The 18,951-nt window shown below is 43.4% G+C and overlaps 3 protein-coding genes across 3 annotated transcripts; 1 reads left to right on the forward strand and 2 right to left on the reverse strand.

Moving 5' to 3' along the window:
• Positions 1-7,961: 7,961 nt before the first annotated feature.
• LOC106815848 lies at positions 7,962-9,635 on the forward strand. The gene is made up of 2 exons (XM_014820374.1): positions 7,962-8,652; positions 9,571-9,635. Exons 1-2 carry the CDS (start codon positions 7,962-7,964, stop codon positions 9,633-9,635), a joined length of 756 nt encoding a protein of 251 aa, XP_014675860.1.
• Positions 9,636-17,121: 7,486 nt separating this feature from the next.
• Positions 17,122-17,622, reverse strand: LOC106815849. The gene has a single exon (XM_014820375.1). It carries the CDS (start codon positions 17,620-17,622, stop codon positions 17,122-17,124), a length of 501 nt encoding a protein of 166 aa, XP_014675861.1.
• A 132-nt stretch (positions 17,623-17,754) lies between these two features.
• On the reverse strand, positions 17,755-18,804 carry LOC106815850. The gene has a single exon (XM_014820376.1). It carries the CDS (start codon positions 18,802-18,804, stop codon positions 17,755-17,757), a length of 1,050 nt encoding a protein of 349 aa, XP_014675862.1.
• Between the last annotated feature and the right edge of the window lie 147 nt (positions 18,805-18,951).

Raw genomic sequence — 18,951 nt, forward strand, 5'->3', positions numbered from 1 at the left:
AAACAGCCAAGACTATTTTTTATTACGTAAGCTCTTATTTCATGGTAGTTTAGTGCGAATTTTGCATTTTTATGGGTTTTATATACACCATAGAGCGCTCCGCTAAATTTAGCGGGACGTGCAGGAGCTCCCGCTAAAGTTGTCCCCTAAAGTGAGGTAAAAAGCGAGCGACTTTAGCGAATGGAGATTCGTGAAACGCGTCCTCCGCTATTTAGCGGACAACTCGGGAGTTAGCGGAGCAGATAGCGGAAAATATAGCGAACGGAGCTTTGTGAAACGCGCCCAAGGTCGAAAGTTACTTATATATGCATGGATCACCACATCCAAGCTTCATGAAGACAGAGAGCAATTGACTGTGCTATGTGACTAGCTACCAAGTGATTTACTTTCCCGCGTTTTGTGCATCAATATTGTGGCAATTGTGGAAATAATTCTTCTTCCAATCTTGCGTTATGGCCTATCATATAGATGGCCAACTCTGATCTGATGCCATGATAAATAGATATATTGCTTAACATCTGTTGATAAAATCAGGCTCGGACAAAATAGTTTCTTTAGCACCGTCTAGCTACACGATGGAGGTTTTCTCGGGTTAAGTGCGTCAACCCGAGACAAGTTATCTCTGGTTAGCGTTAACCTTGTGAGAGGAGGGGGTAAGCAAAAACGTTGTGTAGACTCTACGGGCGAAGGTAGATAGGTGGTGTTGTGGCGATGCACGAAAGTGAACATTCGCGAACATGGCAGAACTGACTAGAGATGCCGCCACGGGCTGTGCGAAGATGGATGCCTCCAGTAATAACAACGAGGATTCTTTCGAAGAACCGTTTCCTAAACTTATAAAGACTGATCACAGATAGTGTGCGATTATGCAACTCTTATCGTCGTACCATACTATTGCTGTACAAGAAACGATACTATTGCTGTACAATAAACGATTTATTTATTGACTCTTTGTGAGAAACACAACAGAGTTAATTGGCGCAGTCGACTCGTATCAGCTTGCGAGCCAAGTCAAGACTCACACGTCAAGACCGAAGTTGCTACGGACCTACCAAGATGTCTGAAACGGCGGAACTGATCAAGCTGCTGCGGGACCAGATGGCGGACGTTTACCGTAATTGAATATTTAACAGCTGTGTAGAAATAAATTTAGGCTAATGTGTGTATTTTACTTGCCGACATCTGACCGGTACTCCGGGCAGTGTTGTGGCCCCTATGTGTGTATCTAAGATATTATGTGTTGCAAGCTAACCCGCACGATAGACAGTGATGACGCTAATGTGTGTGTGTCCAGTGTAGAACAGCTGTTTAGTAGCTGTGTAAAACAACGTTGTGCTAATGTGTATGTGTGTTCTTCGCCGACAGCTAACCCAAACTAATGTTGTGATGCGGCTAAGGTGTGTGTCTAAACTGTTATTCGTTGAAAGTTGACCCGTACTATGGGCAGTGATGCGGCCAACGTGTGTAGGTTGTAACAGAGCTGCGCCTATCTACGTGTATATCTATGCAGTATGGAACTAATTTTACCAGTTGTTTGTGTGTCCGGCAGATAAATCCGTCTCCTTGCCAGCTGGTGTGGTGTAAGATTATGTTTGTGTTGATGTTCTGCTGCCGGTTATAACGTAACCTCAGCTTGTGTGTGAGCTGGTATTAAATGCGTTCGCGGAATGATATTAGCGTTGCTACAATATAATTACACCACATGTGCATGTAATGCCTGTCTGATCAACTCTAAATTAACACTGCACACCGGTCCCAGATGTAGGATGTAGTATAGGCCGTTATTCAATCTATTTTGCACTTTTCCAGTCAAATTATGTAGGATTGATAAAATTTTGACTTGGATAATTTCCTGAATTCAGTGAAAATAAGTATGGCAAAGCTATATTTGCCACGACCTTCATGCAATGCGTTTTGAATAATTATATGAACTCTTCGTTAATTTTCAGGCCCGTCTCAAAGTGTGACAATTATAAAAGAAGTAGGCCCCTAAGTATATTATTCAATGGTGGAGCCTTTAATTGTTGATAAAGCTACTTGATACAATAATCACAGCTATGCACAACGAATTCCCCAATAATCGTTAAAACACGACAATAATTCAGGACTAGTAGTAGCTTTATGAGCGCAGATAAGTCGCCCAGCATGGTGACCAAAAGTCGTTATGATTCTGTGGTTTGAATCATTCGGGTAGATTACATGACAGTATGTACCTCTCGTGGTGTCTATCTACAGCAAGTATATAGAGCAACATGAGCATGTAATGCCTGTCTGATCAACTCTAAATTAACATATCTTGGTATTCTGTCTGCAGTATGATGTGTCGGAGATGTAGTATAGGCCGTTATTCATATATTTTGCACTTTTTCGAGTCAATTCATGTAGGATTGATAAAATTTTGACGTCGATAATTTCCTGAATTCAGAAAATAAGTATGGCAGCTATATTTGCCACGAGTTCATGTAATGCGTTTTTGAATTAATTTTATAAACTCTTCGTTAATTTTCAGGCCGTCTCAGGCTGTGACAAATGAAAGATAAGTATAATTATTCGAAATGTGGAGCTTTGTTTGTAAAGTACTTAATATACAATAATTTAGCAGCCTATGCACAATGAATTCCCAATAAGTGTTAAAAAGCACGACAATGCAATTTCAGGACTAGTAGTACTTAATTATGCAGCGAGATAAGTCGCCAGCAGCATGGTTTGAGCGCAAAAGTCGTTATGATTCTGTGGTTGGAAAATCATTCGGAGGTTAACATGGACGGTTGTACACTCATAGTGGTCTATGTCACAGCAGTATATATCTCGCACACTGATAGCATGTAATGCTGTTGATCAAATTTATAGATTAACATCTTTGGTTCTTGAATGTATAAGGTCGCTATTTCTTAATTACCCGACCCGATGATCTTGGATTGATGGGACCGTATGTGAATACCGAACGTCTTATAGCGTTTGCCACCCAGATCGCTCCTCAGACTAACCCATTTTCATTTGCTTTAGGCTTTTTATAAGGAGAGACTTTTTGTCGTGTGCGTAGTGTTAAAAATGTACCTATTTTCCACATTTTAAGCCCCTGAGGCGGATGCAGTTCTGGTACATGAGATTATGTCAGTATGTGGTTCTAGGGGCGGGCGTTTTTCTAAAAGCTGCCGATAAATTTAGCCGCTAAAGTTCTGACCGTTCGGCGATCTTTAGCGAACGGAGGCATACGGAGAACTTAATTAGCGACCGGACACCCTGTTTTCAGACGTCGCTAGTGCCTCCGCTAAATAGCGGAGGATGCAGCAGTCAGCTGGCAGAATAACGGTACCACATGTGTTCAGGTACGTTTATCATAACTAGGCAAGCAGCGCTGTGTATAGAGATCGATAGAGATACTCTAGACTAACGCTATGGCAGAGAAGAAGCGCCGCCCAAGGTTTACTCGCGCACCAGAACTTGAAATTCTTGTGGGATAGTGGTCGGAATACTAGTGTTTATTTTCGGCAAGTTCTTGACAGGCCTGACGTTAGAGGAAAATAAGCGATGTGGAGTAGTATATGGCGACGATGCGCGAAAAGTTAGTATAATGTCTGATGAGAGCAATTCGCTAATCTAGTGTTTGTTATCATAAGATTAATTTTAGTGTCTATATGGGTGAATGGTAGTCGTGGTGCTCGCAATATTTGCTTATGTTAGTTTGGTCCTTTCAGGTACTTATTTGTTTAGTATTTGAGGGGATATACATACTGGGATGATTTCATTTATTAATACGCTAACTTGAGATCTTTAAGCTTAATTGCTATTGACTTTATTAATCAGGGGGTTTCTATTTTATTTATTGAATATTTTCAAGTTATGAACTAAGCATTTATATTGTCTCGCGCTGTAGAAAACATCAACACGCACGACCTGAGTAAAAATTTAAACACTTTTTTCTGTGACTATGACCATATATCATTTCTATAGATATTATGGGAAGCGATATTAAGACGAACAGGCGAGAATGATGATGCGAGAATGGAGCTACCGGATAAAGGAGTGATCACCTCGAAAAACACAGTTGACGCGTAAGAAGGCTGGCCGAGCTACTTTTTTTCTTGTAACTGGGGTAGATTCGTATGCACTCAGCCGATTTAACGCCTATTGAAGAAAAGGTCTTAGTACATTATTCCGAAGTCAGCAAGAAGGCCCATATCCGGGACTAGTGTGTATAGGAAAGCGGGATAGGATAGAAGCTCCTGCTTTCACATCGCGGAGCCTGTGGTCAACGCTGCTCGGCAAATCACTCTAATCATTCTGGTCTCCAGTTTTCCGAAGTCTGCAGTACAGCCACTTCAACCACATAACACCGATAGCATCCCGTACCGCCACAGTCATTGCTAAGAGGGTTAACTCAGGGAGGATGGGTTAAGTCAAGCAAAGGAAAGGATTCGCATAAGAGGTATGTTTATCTAATAAATGGTGTCTTTGAAAAGACCGAACGACTATGGTTTGGAAGCAGTGCGAGCTAGAAACCGATCGTGTGGCATGGACTTCGTTTGCGTACCATGAAAGAAGAAGACTTGAATGTAGCGTCCTAAACTTAGATTATCGTTTTAACGAGGCAGCGACTAAAGTTGAAAACGCAAAATTAGGACGAGCAATGCACGAGTGAAACATGCTAATGTGCACAAAGTAGAGTGAGCACAAGCTTGTAAAGCGTAAGAAGCGAAAAACAAACACATATAGTTTTTGCATTGTATATATCATTGGTGATCTTTATCATTATTATTGTATACACATTTATTTGTTATCTATCATAGTAATGTTATCATCCTCTATCCTAATATGTTCATCACTTAGCTAATCAGTGACAATGTTATTATTTATCTATCATGTAATTCATGCATTTACATCAATATATTAGTTATTATATTAAAAGAGCCTATTATAGCAGGTATTAGTAAGCTGTTGCTATATATGGTTATGTTTAATATATCAATATTTTTTCATATTATATGTAAATCAGAACCGCACATTAACAAATCGATAGTCTAATTAATGGAGGACGACTATAATGATTACAACTGTAAATCATTTCAAGAACTTTCCTTGCCATGCTCTCAATTATCATTCTTTATTTACTTATTTTATCTCTCCAAACTGATACTAGCATTAACTGTAAGCCATGATCTTGTGTAAATGTTTATAAATGACGGTTTTTGTTGAGTGATATTAATATACCTCAATTTTAGTATTACATATGAAATTAAAATATATAAAAGATTTTCATCTTGTTTTTTTTAGTTGTAAGGCCAGACGTTTTACGTTTGCACTTATACTTGAAGCTTCTCTTAAATTACATATCATTTCAGTTTTTACATTGCAAATCTTTGTTGGTATCCGCTGCTCCCGCACGCCTCCCTCTGCATTGTCATTAGGTTCTTCTCGCCGCACATATAGCGGTCACGCGTCGCGAATTCAGACTATATTTCTCATCAGGGAGAGTGGGATCTTCTCGGTACTTGCAAATGTTATGTAGTACAGCGGGTTGCATAATTATCACGAGCAATGCTTTGTCGGTATATGTCGTAGTGCTGCCGAGCGTGTACACAGTATATAGGTTTAAGGCTCGGAAGCAGTAAGTTTCACACACAATGCACAGTCTAGTTTGTACCGGTGTGTGCCATTTAGTGAGCTACCGGGATATTCTAGGGATTCGGGTATTCTGTACGCATTTGGATTAGATAGATGTTCAATGGATATGGTCGAAGTGTTAATAAACCACTGTAGCAAAAACCAAACGTGATGTTTGCAGTTGTGCGAAACGGTATTTCCATGTGTGAGTATTTGAAAAACGCGAGTCGTGATCTGCGGGCCAGAGAGCGCACAATGTTCGACAAGGTTCTAGGTTAGGCGCTGCTATCATTGCACGTTTTATCGCGTGGTATCGTTTTGTGTTTACGATATATAATGTTCAATTCGACTTTAGCTGCCGCGTATTGAACGTCTAGTATGTGTCATCTAGACACACATCCGACAGTGACTTAGGACGTTGCAGCGCTGACGTTGTAGGGAGACCAGTTTTTACCTTTCTATAGGTGTTGTTCAGGGGACTGGGCCGGTGATCTTCAGGACGTAACATGCTGGTTGGTGATATTTGCAGTGTCGCTGAACCTCTGTATAATTCTATTCTTGACAGGATGCCTTGCTGATTTCCCGTAGTATCGCTAGTTTGCTGAAATACTTCCATTGCGTATTATCATAGAGCGCAAACGCTTGCAGAGAGGTAGGTATGGCCCTAGATATCTATTGACTATCTTTGGCGAGAGCTCTTATTCAAGTTGATTCACTACGCATAAACAACATGACCCTAGGGCATTATATTCTACATTATTTTTGCTGTCATATGTATGCATCACAACTGGATCGTTCTGTCTCTAAAGCTTCTTTTCTCTTCGGCAAGCGACTATTTTCCATGTTCTCTATTCATATGGTCTGACTCAGAATAAAAGATTTTGCCATGAAGGCTTCCCTCGCGCTTTGCGCACACTCTTGCGTCGTTGTTGTGGCATGACGTATGAAATCACATACTGATGAGCGTAAATAACCTAAGCATTGTATGATTGCTGTTTTTGGGCTAGTGCTAATTACTGTACGCATCGGTGTGGCCAACTGCTACGGAACTCGTTATAACGTCTGACATCAAGAAGTTGGTGCTTGTGTAACTGCTTGGTGCTAACTTAACAGGCTTTGGTTGCTCCAATCAGTAATTCTCGACACCCGGTAGAACGTACGTAATCGTGGCATAAAATATTGCAATACTACATGGCATGGTCTACTCTAGCCGGATTATACACAACCTGTTGGTCATCTCTTAGTGCAGTTTAAACAAACGTTCTTGTTACTCATGGACAGTGCCCGATTAGACAGCCAAGACTATTTCTTGTATGTACGCCTTAAGCTCTGCTATTTCATGGTAGTTTCGTGCGAATTTTGACATTTTTATGTATTTATTACACAATAAAGCGTTCCGCTAAATTTAGCGGACGTGAGGAGCTCCCGCTAAATTTGTCGCCCTAAGTGAGGTAAAAAGCGAGACGACTTTAGCGAATGGAGATTCGTGAAACGACCGTCCTGCAGCTTATTTAGCGACGAACGTGGGAGTTAGCGAGGAGATAGCGGAAAACTACAGCGAAACGGCTGATCTTTAGTGAAGTCGCGCCCAAGTCGAAAGTTATTATATATGGAAATTGATGGTCCACACATCCAAGCTTCTATGAGAACTAGAGGCAATGTTAGACTGTGCTATTGACTAGGCACCAATTGTTTTACTTTCCCCGTTTGTAGCTTAAAACAACCAATATTGTGGCATTGTGGAAATAAATTCTTTTCAATCTTGCGTTATGGCTATCATATAGATGGGCCACCTCTGCTGAGATAATGAGCATGATAATAGATAAAGTTAGCTTAACATCTGTTGATAATAGGCTCGACAAAATAGTTTATTTACCCGTCTTAGCTGAGCACGATGAGGTTTCTCGATTAAGTGCGTCAGGTGAGAGCCAAGTTATACTCTGGTTAGCGTTACCTGTGAAGAGGGTACGCAAACGTTGTGTAGACTCTACGGCGTAAGTAGATAGGGTGTAGTTGTGGCGATGCACGAAGTGAACATTCGCAAACATGGCAGAACTGACTAGAGATGCGCCACGGGCTGTGCGAAGATGGATGCCTCAGGTAATAACAACGAGGATTCTTTCGAAGACGTTTTCTAACTTATAAAGACTGATCACAGATAGTGTCCGATTATGCAACTCTTATGGTCGTACCATACATTGCTGTACAATAAACGATACTATTGTGTGACAATAAACGATTATTTATTGACTGCTTTGTGAAAACAACAGAGTTAATTGGCGCAGTCGACTCGTATCAGCTTGCGAGCCAAGTCAAGACTCACACGTCAAGACCGAAGTTGCTACGGACCTACCAAGATGTCTGAAACGGCGGAACTGATCAAGCTGCTGCGGGACCAGATGGCGGAATTGAGGGAGCGTTCGGAACGTGAACAGAAGGACATTCGTCGTCAACATCAAGAACAGATGGACGCGATCAAAGCACTTTACAGCAACGTCCCCAACGTCACGTCACTAGTGGGTTCCTCTACACCTGCTTTTGCCCCCTTTGACTCCACGTCGGAGCTGTGGACTGACTATTGGGCCAGATTTTGCACCTTCGTCGGGGCCAATTCCGTTCCTGATGAGCGAAAGGGGCAAGTATTCCTCACCAACCAGTCGCCCACGGTCTACAAACTTCTGGCCAATCTCGCCGCACAGCATACCCCGCCCAAAGACATCAACCAGCTTACCGTGGACGAGATCGTTACCTACATGAAGGACCAATTTGATCCGAAACGATTCATCGTCCGGGAACGATTCAAGTTCTGGAGCGAAATGCAGCGGAAACCAGGCGAGACCATACAGGAACTAGCTGCTCGGATACGCCAAGACGCAGCTACCTGCGATTTCACGTCGATCAAGGACCCCCAGGATGAAGCCCTCCGGACCCGATTCATCTGTTCGGTCAGCAACGAGGCAGTCCTAAAGGCCCTCTTCAAGATCAAAGGCGATGAATTGGATTTTGCCCGGGCAGTGAACATTGCTATCGAGACTGAGGATGCCACATGTAGCTTCTTATTGTTTGATTACTATACATGTACTAGCTTGCTAACCTCAATTCGTTTAGGTGAGATAACAAAACTGCTTTTCCTGGAGACGGGGGTAAATAACCTGAGATAGTTGTCTCAGGTTAACGGCGTATTGTTTAGATGTAGCTTTTGTTATATCAGATATTTCATTGTAATTTAATCTCACTGCAACGATGTTTCACGATGGCCCATGAGTGGGTTGACATTATTTCTTATGACTATTTCTTCCACTAAATTGGGTGAAAAACATACTCGGTTGTGAAAATGTTTAAGTTAATTGAAACATGTGCCTCCTAATTTTTTCCGGATGTTCGAACGCCGTCCAAAAGGTCTAACCAGGTGTCCTCCGCATCGGTAAGTTAAGATAATCTTGATAATCTTGGCCATCTCCTCTATTCGGCTGATTTGATTACTGTCCAATCGGGGTCATTCATTTATTTTGTATGCAAATTATGCGTAATTTTTAACCTCCGGGTGAAGCTTATAAGGGAGCGTTTATAAAGTATGTATGCAATATAGGGGGAGGGGTAAAAATTTGTCATTTTCTCCTATGTACATAATGCGTACATGGGGGGGGGTAAAATTTGCAAGCATTTTGCATACATACTTCATGAACGGCCCCTAAGCTACCGCGGGTTTATATAGAGTCATGGTGAAGCATGGTCTTAGGTACATTCCTATGTACAGTCGTGCCCCTATATACCGCCCACATTGGGATATTTTGATTTGGGCATTATAGAGAGTTTGGCGTTATAAAGCTGTTTAAATATAATTTAAATACATTGATTTATGGGAGATTGGTTATTTTGAAAAAGTGAGGTTCGCATTATAGATGGGGACAGTATATGGGGTACGACTGTATTTAAATTCAGGTCGTTGTCGTTATCTGGATACAGCCTTCATATTTCCATCGTCAGGGCAGGGCATTCAAGGCGTACAATCTGCCTCACTAGTCCTCTGATCATGTGGCAGTCAATACCTTTTTAGCCAACTTAATTGGGGCTTTAATGTTTAGTTTACGCCCATCATACGTTCGTCTGTAAATTTCCCTGGATGCCATGTTGCACGTTGACTTCATTTTTTGGGTGTAATTTGTAATAAGTTTTTTGGTTTGAATTACAGATTTGTCAATACATGTCAAGTGGAGTTGAGGAAAACCTCAACAAAAAATCATTCAGTCTCTTGACCGCCGACCTGATGGTGGCGATCTTTGGGACTGAAACCCTATCGACGCACATCATAAAGAAGATAAAAAATTGTGAAATACAATCGCTGGACCAGGTGAAGCTGCAGGCGATAATAGGTAAGGAAATTTAAGTACGCAGTGCAGTGCTACAATGATATTTTGCCTTTGAGGCTGTATGTATTGTACATAGCAGCTGGATCGTAAGAAAACCTCTCGCATCAGTCAATATTGTAAGAGTATTGGAAATACCCTATGAATCTGCAGGCCAGATATGGTACGTGGCACGTAGTTTTACAGCAGAACCTTATTATGACAAACAATCTCTAGGTCCAGCAACTTAAAATGATTTTTTTTTTCTTTTCAGACTACGTTGTGAAAAATTTCCCAACAATACCAATCGGCATGATAAGGATGGTCATGCGACAAAAATTAAATAATTCAAAAACTGTTGGGAAAAAATAGAACTGCATTTTTATCAGTATACATGTATAATTTGTATCTGAATTACATGCAATAAAGATTTAATAATAAGAATAATAATCGTGGTAAAATGCATTTTTGGAGTGCATTTTTGTGGAAAAATGCATTTTTGAACTGCACCTTTGAAGTACATTTTTTTGCATGGTAAAATGCATTTTTGAACTGCACTTTTGAAGTGCATTTTTGTGGAAAAGTGCATTTTTGAAATGCATTTTTCAAAATGTACTATTAGTCCGAAATCAATGCCTTTTAAAAATGCATTTTTTTGACTAGGGAACATTTGATAATGAGCCGCAGTCCTACAACACATGGAAAAGGAGCTTTCAGTCAAAGATGAGAGAGCTTGACGTCAAACCCTTAGAGGAATTGGATCTTCTGCATAAATGGGCAGGACCTGAGTCCCAGGGACAGGTTAGAAGCTTGAAGGATGCAAATATGCACAATCCACAGCGAGGTTTACAAAGAGTTTGGGAGCGGCTAGACGAACGTTATGGTGCTCTAGAGATGATCGAGTCCTCTCTACGACGAAAGTTAGACAGCTTTCCAAAGTGGACCATCAAAGAACCAAAGAAGCTGTATGAGCTCTCAGACATCGTCTCAGAAATTGAATCCATCAAAGAAGATCCACGGTATCAGTCACTACTAGGCTATTTTGATTCATCATCTGGCGTTACACCCATTGTAAACAAGCTACCTTACAACATGCAGGAAAAATGGACTACAAGCGCAGTTAGATACATTGAGCGAAACCAAGTAATCTATCCTCCCTTCAGTCACTTTGCCCAGTTTCTCCGGGAACAAAGCAAGATCCGCAGTAATCCGAGCTTTACATATGCTGGCGCTAAGCCATCCGGGGAGAATTACCAAGCAACACGGAGAGGTCCACCTGAAATTAGTGCTAGGAAGACTAATGTGGACCAAGACCTCGCCACCTCATTCAGTCGAGATGCCAATCTATGTCCCCTACACAACACTAGACACTCGCTAGACCAGTGCAGGAAGTTCCGGGATAAACCTATCGACGTCAGAAGAAAATTCCTGCAGGAAAAGAATCTGTGTTTTCGCTGCTGTTCTCCAGAGCACAGACGTCAATATTGTAGATCAGTCATCAAGTGTGAGGAATGTAGCAGCGACAAACATTCAACAGCTCTACAATTCGACTACAACGAGATTAAGCGACCATTTAGCAGTTCGGGAAGTCACGGCGGGGAGCCATCGAGTGTATATCATGGACGATACCCAAATGCACTAAATGGGAAGAAGTCAGAGGACATCAATTCAGCATGCGCTCAAATTTGTGGACAAAACTTCAGTGGGAAATCATGCGCTAAAGTAGTTCTGGTTGAGGTGTACCCAAAAAACAATCATGGGAAATCTAAGAGGATGTATGCACTATTAGATGACCAGAGTAATCGATCTTTGGTGAAGCCGGAATTCTTTCAGCATTTTACAGGCGACTACCCCCAGGTAACATATTCCTTGTCTTCCTGCGCGGGAGTGATAGACGCATCAGGACGCGGAGCAGAGGGATTTGTCGTAAAAAGTGTGAACAGTACGACAGTCCTAGATCTACCTGTACTTACGGAATGTTCCGAAATCCCTGATATAAGAGATGAAATCCCTACTCCTGAGGCGGCAATGTGTCATTCACATTTACGAGACATATCTTGTATGATTCCCAAGCTCGAACAAGATACACAAATACTGTTGCTCATAGGAAGAGACCTGACGGAAGCTCATCATGTTCTGGATTAAAGAATAGGGCCTAAAGGGTCGCCGTATGCCCAGAGGTTGAGTCTTGGATGGGTGATCGTTGGGGAGACATGCCTCGGTAGAGTTCACCGTCCCTTCCCAGACAAAGTGCATTCCTACAAGACCCACGTACTGAGCAACGGTCGGGCATCATTGTTTCCGCCATGTACGAACGAATTAATCGTGCGCATAGATCCGAGTAGTAAAAGCAGGCATCTTTCACTCGACACTGAAACTGCAAGGAAGGATTACGTCGATATTGGAAAAGATGTTTTTGCTCGGACGAAGGATGATGAGAAGGCAGGATTAGCCAGAGAAGATCGAGCATTCCTTGAACTGATGGACAAGGAATGCGTGAAAGACGCACAAGGTAACTGGACTGCACCGCTTCCTTTCCGTTACCCACGCCCTATTTTGCCAAATAATAGAGCACAAGCACTCAAAAGAGCAGAAGCTTTACATTCTGGGTTACAAAGAGACGGAGTCAAGCGAGAACACTTTGTGACATTCATGAAAGGTGTGATAGACAACAAACATGCAGAGCTAGCACCTTTACTGAAAGAGAATGAGGAATGTTGGTACTTGCCTCTCTTTGGGGTGTACCATCCTAAAAAACCTGGCAAGATTAGAGGTGTTTTTGACTCATCTGCTATTTATGAGGGATTATCCTTGAACAAGGTGTTATTCAAAGGACCTGATCTGACGAACAGTTTAATTGGTGTCTTGGTTAGAAGCGGAAGTTGAATTCGGATGCGACATGAGAGACTTTGTCGACAGGAATTTCGACGTCGACGACTGTCTGACATCGAAGAGATCTCCTCAAGAGTCTATATATTTGATGATCCGGACTCAAAAGGCACACCAGACCACAAACATTAGACTGCACAAGATAATGTCTAATTGTCAGGAAGTGATCGACGCATTTCCTAGAGAGGACTTAGTTGGAGATCTAAGAGACCTTGACTTAGGCATTGATGACTTACCAACACAGCGCAGTCTTGGTCTTTGCTGGGACTTGAAGCCTGATGCATTCGTATTCAAAACATCAGACAACGTAAAGCCATTCACACGTCGTGGAGCTCTCTCTACAATAAACAGCATCTATGATCCCCTTGGCTTTCTAGCCCCTGTTACGATTAAGGGAAAGGTCATACTTAAGGACTGGGATAAACCGATTCCGGAGGCTTTCAGAGATGCGTGGGAAGCGTGGGAAGGCGACCTGCAAGGCCTAGCTACATTAAAGATTGCCTTTGTAATGGGAAAGTCCAAGGTTGCCCCCAAGCAAGGTCATACAATACCTCGTCTCGAGTTGTGTGCGGCAGTGTTGGCTATTGAGCTTGCGGAATTTGTTTGCGAGGAATTATCTCTACCCACCGAGACTGTCACTTATTACACGGACAGCAGAGTTGTTTTAGGATATCTGAAGAATGAGACCAGGAGGTTCTATGTCTATGTAGGCAATCGTGTTAGCAAGATACTCAGGATTTCTAAACCTCAACAGTGGTTGTATGTATCTACAGAACAGAACCCAGCTGATCATGGTACCCGACACATCCCATCCGCCCTGCTTGGAGACAGTTCATGGCTTCACGGGCCTCAACAGTTGTTATTGGGAGAAGGTGTACCGCCGTTGGAAGAAGCCTTTGACCTTGTTAATCCTGATACTGACAAGGAAGTGCGACCAGATGTTGAAGTATACAAATCGCAATTGGACGACCACGTTGCAACTACACTTGACATGGGTAGGGCAGAGCGATTTTCGAGTATGAAAAATCTGGTAACAGCAATTGCCTACCTTCGGAACATTGCAGCAGGGTTTAGGCTGGAGAAAAGTGAGATATGTCATGCCTGGCACACCTGCACGTCTTTTAAGACGGTGGCCTCACTTAGAGCGGCTGAGACATCCATTTTGAAGGCAGTACAACATTAATTTTACAGCGAGGAATTGCTTGCCTACAAAGAGGAAATTCCCTTCCTAAGAACAGTGCTCTAGCATCTCTGTCTCCAATCATTAATGATGAAGACTTATTGTGTGTCGGTGGAAGATTGAAAAAAGCTAAAATTTCTCTACGGGAGAAGAACCCCATACTCATGCCTGGGAAACATCACATTGCTCTTTTGCTTATCCGTCGCTGTCACAAAAGTGTCTGCCATCAAGGACGTCACATAACGGAGGGAGCCGTCAAAGAAGCAGGTTATTGGATAACAGGAGGCAAGCGGCTGATATCTTCCATATCCATAAATGTGTCACGTGTTGCAAATTGGGAGGCAAACTCTGTTTCTAAAAAATGTCCGAGTTACCCACTGATCGTCTTCAGCCAGGCCCCCCATTCACGACGGTTGGAGTCGATTGCTTTGGCCCCTGGCAAGTAGTGACGCGTCGCACTCGGGGTGGACAAGCAAATAGTAAACGATATGGGCCGGTATGTTTACGTGCCTAGTGTCTAGACCAGTGCACATCGAGGTGATTGAAGAACTGAGCTCTTCTTCTTTCATAAATGCGCTCAGGCGGTTTGTCGCCTTAAGAGGAAAGGTGAAGCTTTTCCGTTCTGATAGAGGGACAAATTTTGTTGGCGCTACGGAAGAGCTAGGAATTAACGTAGAGGTTGGAAACATCAAGGCATTCCTTCTACAGAACGACACTACCTGGATATTCAATCCTCCACATTCTTCACACATGGGAGGAGTGTGGGAACGCATGATTGGCGTGACTCGCAGAATCTTAGACTCCTTAGGGGATACCTCACCCACGAGGTACTAAAAACGTTTCTCGCTGAGGTCACTGCCATCATAAACTTACGTCCTCTAGCTCCATTATCTTCTGATCCACAAAATCCCTATCCGTTGAGTCCGTCACTGATTCTAACCCAGAAAAGTGACAATATCACACAGGTTGTCATCCCTTCGGATATAAAGAACTTGTACCAAGCTCAATACAAGCGAGTACAGTTGTTAGCAGACCTGTTTTGGAAGCGTTGGAGGTGTGAGTTTCTGCACACATTGCAAGGTCGTCGGAAATGGACAGAAGACCAGCGAAATATGAAGCCAGGAGATATTGTCCTCCTGAAAGACAAGGACGTCATTAGGAATTCGTGGCCCACTGCTGTGCTAGTTCGAGTGCTGCCCAGCGCGAATGGGAAAGTCCACTCCGCAGAGGTTCGGATCATCGCAGAAAGTGGGAGACCTACTGTGTACACCCGACCCATTACGGAACTGGTGTTGCTCGTGCCCAGTGATTCAGTTTGAATTGGAGATCAGAGAAATGTTTATTTTGCGTATATTAGATATTTTTTAGTAGAATATTTTGTGAAATGCGATTTCGTGTATTCTTTATAATCATAGGTATTGCGAATGATATTTTGACAATATCAGGCGGGGAGTGTTCTGTTCATCGCAGCAGTATTTATATGTCGTTGTACAGTACGTTTTAGTATGTGTACCCGTTTGAATAATCAGTTTAGTGGTGAGGGCGCCACATGTTTGATTCCCGCGTTTCATAGCGTACCTTTGTATGTAAAGCCTGTTTTGCTTCGCGCGTTCACTACTGTCGGTGTCACCGCTACTGTGTGTCTCATCGAGCGTCGGCATGCCAAAATGTAAGTTAATTTAGTTCTAACGTTCTACGGCAGTGTTATTATAACTTCAGAAAGCATCTGTCATATTCATGGTGTTGACGTAGATGCAGAATAGGTGTACGTTTAATCTGATAGCTAAATTACATTCAATTGGAGTTTATATCATATTCGCGCGGGTTTCTAAGAGAACAATGTTTACATGGGGTACAGTTGTAGTATGTAGTAAGAACGTATTCTCTGGTGATAAGATCGAGCCAGACTCTTGTCTATAACGACGATAACGACGGATTGTACTGTTTAACTTTCACGAACTTTATTTTCCCTGGCCAGGGGAACAGCCATCTTTTTCTGACACCTCATCACAACCAACCAATCACAGAACAACACCTTAACTGTCTAAACTGATAGAGGCAGCACCTACTCAAGAAAAGCAACCAACCACATAAAATTCCCTTCAAACCATACTCCCTCGATCTCCTCGATATGCTTGCTTATCGAGAAACAAAAGTTGAAAATAACCGGTTTTAATAGCGGCTGAGTCCTGATGACGACTAATACAGTTTACCAACGCCTCAAGTATGAAAAAAAAGTTATCGGTAGGCAGCAAAACTTATTGCCAGGTAGCCTACATGTGTCACACGAAAACGAATTACAATGATAACGATATACAAGTATCATAATAAGCCTCCCGACAGCAACTAAGTTTATGATGATCCCTAAATTCAAAGAAACAGAACAACAACTATAGCGTTAAAATAGGAAACCACTATCAAATCACAAAAGTTGCAAGATAAATCGGTATTACGTCTAAACTTAAACACTATATTCCACAAGATTGGCTTACTACTATATGGTGTTCTCTGGTTTATCCCTATCTAGGATGCGCAGTCTTAACATGGTGTATAGTCAACATACTACACTGAAACCCTTACAAACAGCTCAAAACAGAATTGTCAGCCTCATAAAAGTTGCTCACTGGAGAGATCCTGCAACCAATTACTTCCATAAATTACATTTGCTCAAACTAATCGACAACTATAATTTAGAGTTAGGTGTCTCATGCTGGCTTCCCACTGGACTGACTTGCTGACCATAATGAACCTTCGCGGTTCTTCACTGAGGGCGCTCAGCTCTCCCCAGGAATCCTACACAACTCTGATGTCGCAAGTAGCCTATTGATAGGAACGCTTAGCTGCATTCGACTGGGCATAACCTCGAAATCGAGCGGACAGAAACGCCTTTGCCCGCTCGAACCGTTGCGACACGCACGTGGTCATCCTTTCCGGGGTGAACGTCGATGATTCTTCCAAGAGGCCACTGTCCTCTCGGAGTGTCGAGTGAGATCACTAGCACCACGTCACCTACTTTGAAGTCGGTCTGAGGATGGCGCCACTTCTTTCTCGCACTTAAACATGGTAGCCACTCTCGCATCCAGCGGTGCCAGAAGTGGTTCACTAATTCCTGCACGCGGCGCCACCGTTTTCGCACGTTAAATGGAGTCGTGTCGACAGACTCTGGCGCGAATTTTCCACCAACTTGCCGTGCAAGAAGTGGTTCGGCGTTAGTGGCGTGTTGTCAGCAGGATTCGCTGACTGATACGTCAGTGGTCGTGAGTTGAGCAACGCTTCAGCTCCGGTGAAAGCTGTCAACAGCTCCTCATCGTTGATGTCTGCGTTCTGAAGTATTGCGTATATCGCTCGCTTGGCAGATTTAATCATCGTCTCGTGGACGCCACCGAAATGTGGTGCCAGGGCCGGGTTAAAATGCCATTTGACCGCGCCTGTGGCGTTCTGAACTTTCTCATGGTTGATCTGTGCTACTAAACTTCGTAGTTCGTTACATGCTCCTACAAAGTTGGTTCCGTTGTCGGAGCTCATTTCTTCTGGAAGTCCTCGCCGGTTGACCATGCGAAAAAACGCATTCAAGAAACCATCCGTTTCAAGACTGTAGGCCATCTCGAGATGGACCGCGCGCGATTCCAAACATGTGAAGAGGCATAGGTAACGTTTCGCACGCACCTTTCCTCGTCCTTGTATGGTGAGAAATGGTCCACCATAGTCAACAGCTGTCCCAGAGAACGCCCGCAATCAGTCTCGTAGACGTATGCCTGGTAAAGGCACCATTATCTGGCGTCCCGCTTTCGACTTACGCAATGTGCATTTGGCACATTCTTTCTCGCATTCTCGAATTGCTTCTCGGCCAGCGGTAATCCAGTAGCGCGTGGATATGTCGGCCAATGTATGATTGGTTCCACTCGTGTGGAAACCGAGAGTGTGGTAATACCTAACCAAGAGTTGTGTGACCCAATGCTTACGTGGCAATATGATTGGGTGACGCACATCATAGGGCAGAAATTCCGCGTATTTTAATCTGCCGTCCATTCGCATTATGCCATCGTCACCAAGTTTCGGGGACAACCCGAGTATGCTGCTCCGGGTAGGCAACGGTCGATTGGCTGCCAAAGCGCCACTCTCCTCCGGGAACCCTTCTCTCTGTGCATCGCGTAGAATTCGGGCTTCGGCGTCTGATATCTCTTCTGGCGATAGAGGTCCCGTTCGGCGCAATTCCTTCGGCAGTCGACAGTTTTCGATAAAACGCAGCACTAGCGCTGTCTGTCGTTTCAGTCGCAGCCATCTAGAGAAACGGGTCGGGTTCAGACGCCATTCAGCGTTTGCAACGCTACGATCGCCATCACCACTCGGTTTCTCGTCGTGCGATAGCATATTCGCGACACAAGTCTTATGCTTTGTTTTCATCTCGCAGTCCGTTGCTATGTCTTCGAATTGACTTTTCGGCCAGAAGTCGCTATCTTGAAGCAGGAACTTTGGTCCTGACCACCAGATGTCGCGGTCTGCCAGCTTCGATACTGCCAACCCCCTGGATGCAAGATCGGCAGGGTTCTGGTCAGTAGGTACGTGTCTCCACTGTCTGGGATTGGTTTCGCCCTGTATGAAACTGACTCGATTTGCCACGAATGGTTTGAACGCTCGACTGCGGTTTCGTATCCACCATAGCGCATTCATGCTGTCGGTCCAAAATGTGCACTGTTCCATCGGGACGTCGAGTGCACCTGTGATATGCCGTGCAAGTTTCACACTCAGAACGGCCGCCATTAATTCCAGTCGTGGAATACTCATGGCTAAGAGTGGAGCGACGCGAGTTTTAGACGCTACTATCCGGCATGATACGTCTCCACGTAGCGAGCGTATATGACTGAGCCGTAAGCATCCTCCGATGCATCGCCGAATGCATGCAACTCAACAGAGGAAACTTGTTGATCACTA

Source organism: Priapulus caudatus, unplaced genomic scaffold (assembly GCF_000485595.1).
Source record: "Priapulus caudatus unplaced genomic scaffold, Priapulus_caudatus-5.0.1 Scaffold1217, whole genome shotgun sequence".
In the NCBI taxonomy this organism is placed as follows: domain Eukaryota; kingdom Metazoa; phylum Priapulida; class Priapulimorpha; order Priapulimorphida; family Priapulidae; genus Priapulus; species Priapulus caudatus.